General features: G+C 43.5%; 1 protein-coding gene across 2 annotated transcripts in view; it reads left to right on the forward strand.

The window, feature by feature from the left end:
* MDM1 (Mdm1 nuclear protein) overlaps window positions 1-6,464 on the forward strand; it is a 34,317-nt gene that overhangs the window by 4,062 nt on the left and 23,791 nt on the right. For both annotated transcript variants that reach the window (XM_045290971.1, XM_045290967.1), the window contains exons 3-6: window positions 2,329-2,696; window positions 3,595-3,729; window positions 5,936-6,103; window positions 6,187-6,290. In XM_045290971.1, coding sequence (XP_045146906.1) covers window positions 2,329-2,696; window positions 3,595-3,729; window positions 5,936-6,103; window positions 6,187-6,290 — 775 coding nt within the window. The remainder of the gene's footprint in view (window positions 1-2,328; window positions 2,697-3,594; window positions 3,730-5,935; window positions 6,104-6,186; window positions 6,291-6,464) is intronic.

Genomic DNA, 6,464 nt, shown 5'->3' on the forward strand with positions numbered 1-6,464 from the left:
AGAGTTTGCAGGAGGAGAGCCACAGATGGAGAGCCATAATCTAGAGTTTGCAGAAGGAGAGCCACAGACGGAGAGCCATAATCTAGAGTTTGCAGGAGGAGAGCCACAGACGGAGAGCCATAATCTAGAGTTTGCAGGAGGAGAGCCACAGATGGAGAGCCATAATCTAGAGTTTGCAGGAGGAGAGCCACAGATGGAGAGCCATAATCTAGAGTTTGCAGGAGGAGAGCCACAGATGGAGAGCCTCGCCCCCGAGCTTCTGTCCCTGGAGCAGCAGGAGCGGAGAGCAGGCTGTGTTCCTGGGAGAGCTCCGGGTTCCCTGGTGTGGTCTCAGCAGGAAGCGGAGCTCAGTCTCGCTCAGCCCACTGCTGTGGAGTCGATACTGACTCCTAGCGACCCAGTAGGCCAGTGCAGAACTGCCCCTGTGAGTTTCTGGGACTGTACCTCTTCTTTTCTCCCAAGAGTGGCTGGTGACCTTGAAGATGGCAGTTCAACGTGGAACCACTGTGCCACCGGACGGGGTCTGTCTCGAGGGCAGGGCAAGCAGACCGGGATGGCCCTCACATCTTTTTCAGTAGATAGTTAATTTTTTATATCATACGTTTAATGAATAGTTTTTTAAAATATCGTTTGCTGCATATTCTGTTAACACTTTAGAACGAACCAATTTTAGTTCTTTCAACACGTGCAAAGTGTTCATATAATTGACAAAGTCAGCTCTCATCGACAAACTAACCCGCCAAATTAAACTTAATTGTTGTGAGAGAAAAATATCAAACTTTAGTTTTGTGAATTCAAATAAATGTGTTACTAGGAATGCAGCATGAGCACCGGCTCAGGGCTGAATTTAATTCTGGGGCTGGTGGGTGGAGATGGAGTAAAGCTGGTGAAGGAAGGCTTTGGCCCCAGCTAGTTCTGCTTTCTGCATCGCTTCCATACATCTTTCCTCAGGAGTGAAACGTTCCTGAATTTTCCCTTTGCTTGTTCCTCCTGCTCACAAACGTCAAGGTTTCTTGTCTAATGCTTTGAATGATGTACCACCGCCAGCTTCCGGCTGGTTGAGAGGTGCTCCTTTCTCTTGTGCTATCAGGGAAAAGGGTAGTATTAAGAGGGCTGTGGACAATGAAATTGCAGGTGGCAGATGGAGCTCTGAGGCAGATAAAACTATCGGACTTTGTGCTATCGAGTTATTCTAGACTCAGGTGATAGATGTCCTACAGGACAGGGTAGAACTGCCCCTCTGCGTTTCTGAGATTGTAACTCGACTGGAGTAGAAAGCCACCTCTTTCTCCCGTGGAGCCAGGTACTGGTTCTGAACGGCTGACCTTGCAGTCAGCAAATCAACTGCATCACCCATGGCACCACCAGGCTCCTTCTCAGGCAGAGTAGAGTTAGAAAATAAATAAAAAGGAAGCTAGGGCCAGGATAATTACTTCCGTCGGTTGCCCCTCTCCCGCAGGAACACACTTGTGCACCGCCAGGCGTGTGTATGCAGCACCCAGTTTGAAGCCTACTGACCCGAGGGAGCCCGACTGGAGCCTTGGATTTGGTGGGCGAAGCCTTTGTGACAGAGGCTGAGGGGCTCTGGGCTCTTCCTGGCTATACTCTCTGCCCACTGTCATCAGCTTCCTTTCCAGTCGTAATTGGTGGGTCTGCGTCCCCACCTCCACCGTCTTCTCTTTAAAGAGCAGTCCCAAACTAGGGCAGTCTCTCAGGTCCTGTCATTTCACGGGGCTCCTTTGATTTGGATAGAGTATTAAGTTTTTTTGGACATTTGCTTGCCAGACAGAAACATAGAGAAATTGTATCTCAGCTCTGGGTTTCTTAAAAGGACTCATTCTTTTTAGTTCTCAGGAAATCAAGTCTAATGTAGAACTGAGATCCCGCATAATGACATCTCATCCCTTCTCATCTTGGTCTGCCCTGCATAAGAGCAGCTTTGTGTGAATGCAGCACCCAGTTTGAAGTTCCACATTTTGACAGTACCAAGGCCCATTGTTTGATTAAGTAGCACAGGAAAGTAATTAGAAACTAAGGCAGCATGTGCTTGGCTGGCCAGGCCCATCACGTGATTCTAGTGCTTATGTGTTTGGATAACTCGAACATTGTGACCCCAATTTAAAACTTTTGCGATGGTCAAACTTTTAATACTTCTTCAAGGTGAAATTGAAGACATGATGTCGAGAAAGTATATTTCATCCTGTAACCTGAAGGATGTTTTAATGTAGATCAACCAAAAGTTCAGTCTCTCGGTCTTATGGGTGTTATTATTAAAGATCGCAGTGTTGTGCTTTGGTTATGTCTATTTTTATATACGCTGTCTTACAGGAATCACAAAAGAGCCAAGTTTTATTTCAAAAAGAAGAGTGCCTTACCACGATCCACAGATTTCAAAATCTCTTGAGTGGAAGGGATCTAGCTCAGAGAGCAATGGGGTCGTGTCACCTGAATATGCAGCCTCGGTATCACAAGCTGCAGAACAAAAAGAAGATGCTAACCAAGAAAAGGTTCTCCTGGCCCCGCACGGTGCCAGAGTTCCCAAGAGAACCAGAGCCCCTTCTGTGGACTCCAGAGCCGAAGGGGCTGCAAAGCTTGTGGAACACAGGGAGGATGGGATAGCATGCTACGCACCAGTTAATGAAAACGTGGACGTGAAGCCCTCTACCGAGCTTCTTCCCGAAAAAGTGGATGATGGGGTAGGCACATACCCTAAAATCGCTGTCGTCGTTTGGCAGGTTTCATCCTCATTTTGGTATCAGCTTTGTGCTTCAACATTTCTCGTATCTGTAGAAGAGTTGATAAACAGATTGTTGGCTTTAGTTCATGTAAATTAGTTCGATTGGTAATAGAACTCACTGTTTTGTACTGGGTTAATTAGGATAGCCTTCCATTTGGTGGGCAGCCTGCCTCTCGGTTTTATTTATCATCTGTCAGCAACTAAGTCCTAAGGGAGCGATCGAGTTGTGGCAGCGAAGGAGGGTGGGGGGGTGGGTAGTAGGCCATTACTTCTGTCAGGGGTGGTGAACTGATTTCTACCTAGCCCCGTTTCAATTTCTTATCGTGCACCGGAAAACAAACAGAATCTTAACTGATAAGAGGCAAAAGGGAAGCATGCTGGCCAGTCTCAGAGAGCTTGTAGTCCTCCTCTCTTATGTCACAACTGGCCCGTCGAAGGCTCCTGCAAGCACATAAACAGAGACTCTTGGGTCCCGTGCAGGGAACTCACTGCCCGCCCATTTCTTTATCCCTTCCACTGCTCCTTCCCCAATCCCTGCCACCGCTGGCCGGAACCAGGGCAGCATTTAGGAGTGCTGGAGAAGAAGCCGAGGGGCCCGGGGTGATGTGTGAGCCCAGTGGGCAAGGGAAGGGGTGTCCACCAGAGTGATACCTGGGTAAGGCTATTGTTTCTCACTAGTCGTTTTAATGATGAATAACAGAGCATGGGACTGGAATAAATCCTGATTCTTTGACAGTATTAAGAAAGGAATTTTAGATAGTTTGAGAGTGTTAAAGGGGAGGAGAGTATTTGCAAGTTGAAAACAGTTGAAATTAAAGCCTTTGAGTGGGGATTTGTTTTTATTCCTTCCTCAACAGTTGGATAGGCTTCTCCGCAAGAAAGTTGGGTTGGCTTCTGCTCCTTCACATCCCACCTTGAGAAACTCTGAATATCAAAGGCAGTTTGTGTGGAAGACTCCTAAAGAGACTGTACCAGTTTTTGCGGCCAATCAGGTAGCTGAATGGATGTTGTCCTTTTTTTTTTTTTTTTGAGTCTCCTCATGTGGTATTGTGGTATGGATTAACATAGAGCTAGGAACAGAAAGGAATTAAATATTGAAGTAGACCTAGTGGTAGGTTCTAGGAAAGTGTAAGCATTTGCGTCTTCTGAACATTTTTCGAGTACGTTTGATTTATAGGAGTAATATTATACTGTCCTAGGCGACTGAGGATCGTTGTTGCCAGATCCATCACATAAGCTAAATGTGAGACAGGGCAATGAAAACTTGGGGGCATGGTAAGTTGTTGCATGCTGTAAGATTTCTTCAATTTTTACAAATTTATGAATTGACTTATTTCTAAAATGTTATGTCTAGTTGACTGGTATGTTGCATGCTTTTTATCTTCTAAGGAACGCATAAATGCTTTGGATATATATTTTTTACTAACTGTAAGTATGCTTAAGTCATACAAGATAACAGTGCAGAAACTACCCTGGTAACTGAATGTAATATTAATTTGCACAGTCACATCATGTGACTATCATGAACGTATACCCTGTTCTTCTAGTACTATCCTCCCCTCTCATATATAATCCTTGGGCTCTTCCCTGGGTTTGTGTTCCTAAATGTACGACCAGGCTCAGGAAGGAAAGGCTCCCCCTGAGAACATCCCCAGAGGCCCCTTTTGTCTTTTCTTTTACCTGGCCTCTGTGTTTTCCTTTGTAAATACACATGTACCCTCACACACTCTCACATTCATTTTCTTTTACTTGCATATGTTATATATGCCCATAAGCATAGAAAGGATAGTTAGATTCAGCCAGACAGGAAGACCAGCTAGCTGTGCTGCACTAAGGGAATAATAAATACGATCTTATAAATGATGGCAGCTTTGGGCTTGTTACTCAGTGTTCTAAATGAATAACTTTGAAGACTCTCTAACATGCAGGAACACAGGGTGCCGTCAACGTAGTGAGTTGGATCAGCACTTCTTTGCCTTGCTCTCAGATGTTCCTGCAGACCTGAAAAACTGCTCACAACCTGAAAATTGTGTTTATGTAGTTTTTGTCGTGTATTTGACCTTTCTGCCAGGGTCGATTCACATCAGAGCCCCAATGACAACGTTTACCTATGTCGGTAAAGGCATTGTATAGAATTGTTATTTTTATAGGACTGGAAAGTGCACTATAAAATGAATCATTTTTAACATCTTCACCAGTAGTTTTCTTACTTTGATATTGAGTTTCAGAGAATTTCTTTAGAAGCAAATACTCTTTGTTGTTCAGAGCACAGCATTTTCAGCCTTGAAGAGCTCCGGGAGAGAAACTTTGAGTGCTTGTTGACGGGGGAACCATTCAAATAATTGTGCCGTGCTGTTTTATCAAGCCACCTGCGCTCTTGAAAGATGCCGTATATTAATGTGTAAGAGAGCCAGAGCGATCTTTGAGGTGACAGTGTCCCACAGAAGGATAGATAATCTGGATTTGACCTCTAAAGACGAGGAGCTGCGCAGCATGATCAAGCAGTGACAAAGCGTATTCGATCTCCCTGTCGTTTCCATTTGCTGTCCTTGTAAACAGTGGTCTCGGACATTGTGAAATACTAAGTCTGAAAGGAAATATTTAAAAATAGAAACCTAGAAATTATGTTTTCCCCCTTGCCTTAAAACTGGGGGGGGGGGCAAGTACATAAGAAAAATCAAATACATTAAGTTATATCAGATATCTAAGCTGCTAAGAATTTTCCATTGTTGCAGGAAAAAACAAAATCTTGTCAGGGAGACAAAAAACAAAACCAAAATCTTTGTTTTGCATTGACAGCAAAGCTGCCCCCCTCCTGGCAATGTTAACAGCAGTTTCCTGATTACTAATGCACGGGCCTTCCTTCACGTCCATGCTCCTGTTCTTAAAAGATGCTTGTTTTAATGATCCCATTATCAAATGGGTAGAGGGAGGAATGGAGAATTTGGGGTAAAAAAGATCAAGCACAAGTATCTTTCATTATTTCTGTCAGCTTAGGCATTATAACAATAACGATTATTTTAAAAATGAGCATAGAAACTTGACCTTTGGATGTTTGACATAAAGAAATTACAATCATAACATTTTGCTTGTCTTTGTATCCTGTATTTCAATTTAGTAGAGATTTTTTGAAAAAATCTAAATTCTGTATGTTTGTCAACAACACAAATACTAAACTCAAGTACTTCTTGTTTTAAGGTTTTCAACAATAAAAGCAAATGTGTCCCACAATTCAAAGGTAACTCAATCATCCATGAAACCGAGTACAAAAGGAATTTCAAGGGCTTATCTCCAACGAAAGAGCCAAAGTTCAGACATGATTTGAAAGAGCACCGAAATCTTGAAACCGTATCCCCTGAAAAGAAGGTATTCCACCCTCAGCTTTCAAATAAAACTCTTTTGATTTTAGACTTGCTTTCTAATGTGTGTTTAAATTATTGCCATTTCAGTGTAATAAAAAGGACGATCCTTTAAAATCAGAAGCAGAGATGGAATCCAAAGACTCAAACCAGTCCCCAAAGAAGCTTACTCCGTGGCGGCATCAGAGACTTGGGTAGGGTTTTTAAAATCATTTTATTAGGGGCTCATACAACTCATCACATTCCATACATGCATCAGTCATGTAAAGCACATTTGTACATTCATTGCCGTTATCATTCTCAAAACATTTGCTCTCCACTTAAGCCCCTGGCATCAGCTCCTCATTTTTCCCCTCCCTCCGCACTTC

This window comes from Echinops telfairi, unplaced genomic scaffold (assembly GCF_000313985.2).
Source record: "Echinops telfairi isolate 266 unplaced genomic scaffold, ASM31398v2 ScPeMD7_2;HRSCAF=8, whole genome shotgun sequence".
Lineage (NCBI taxonomy): Eukaryota > Metazoa > Chordata > Mammalia > Afrosoricida > Tenrecidae > Echinops > Echinops telfairi.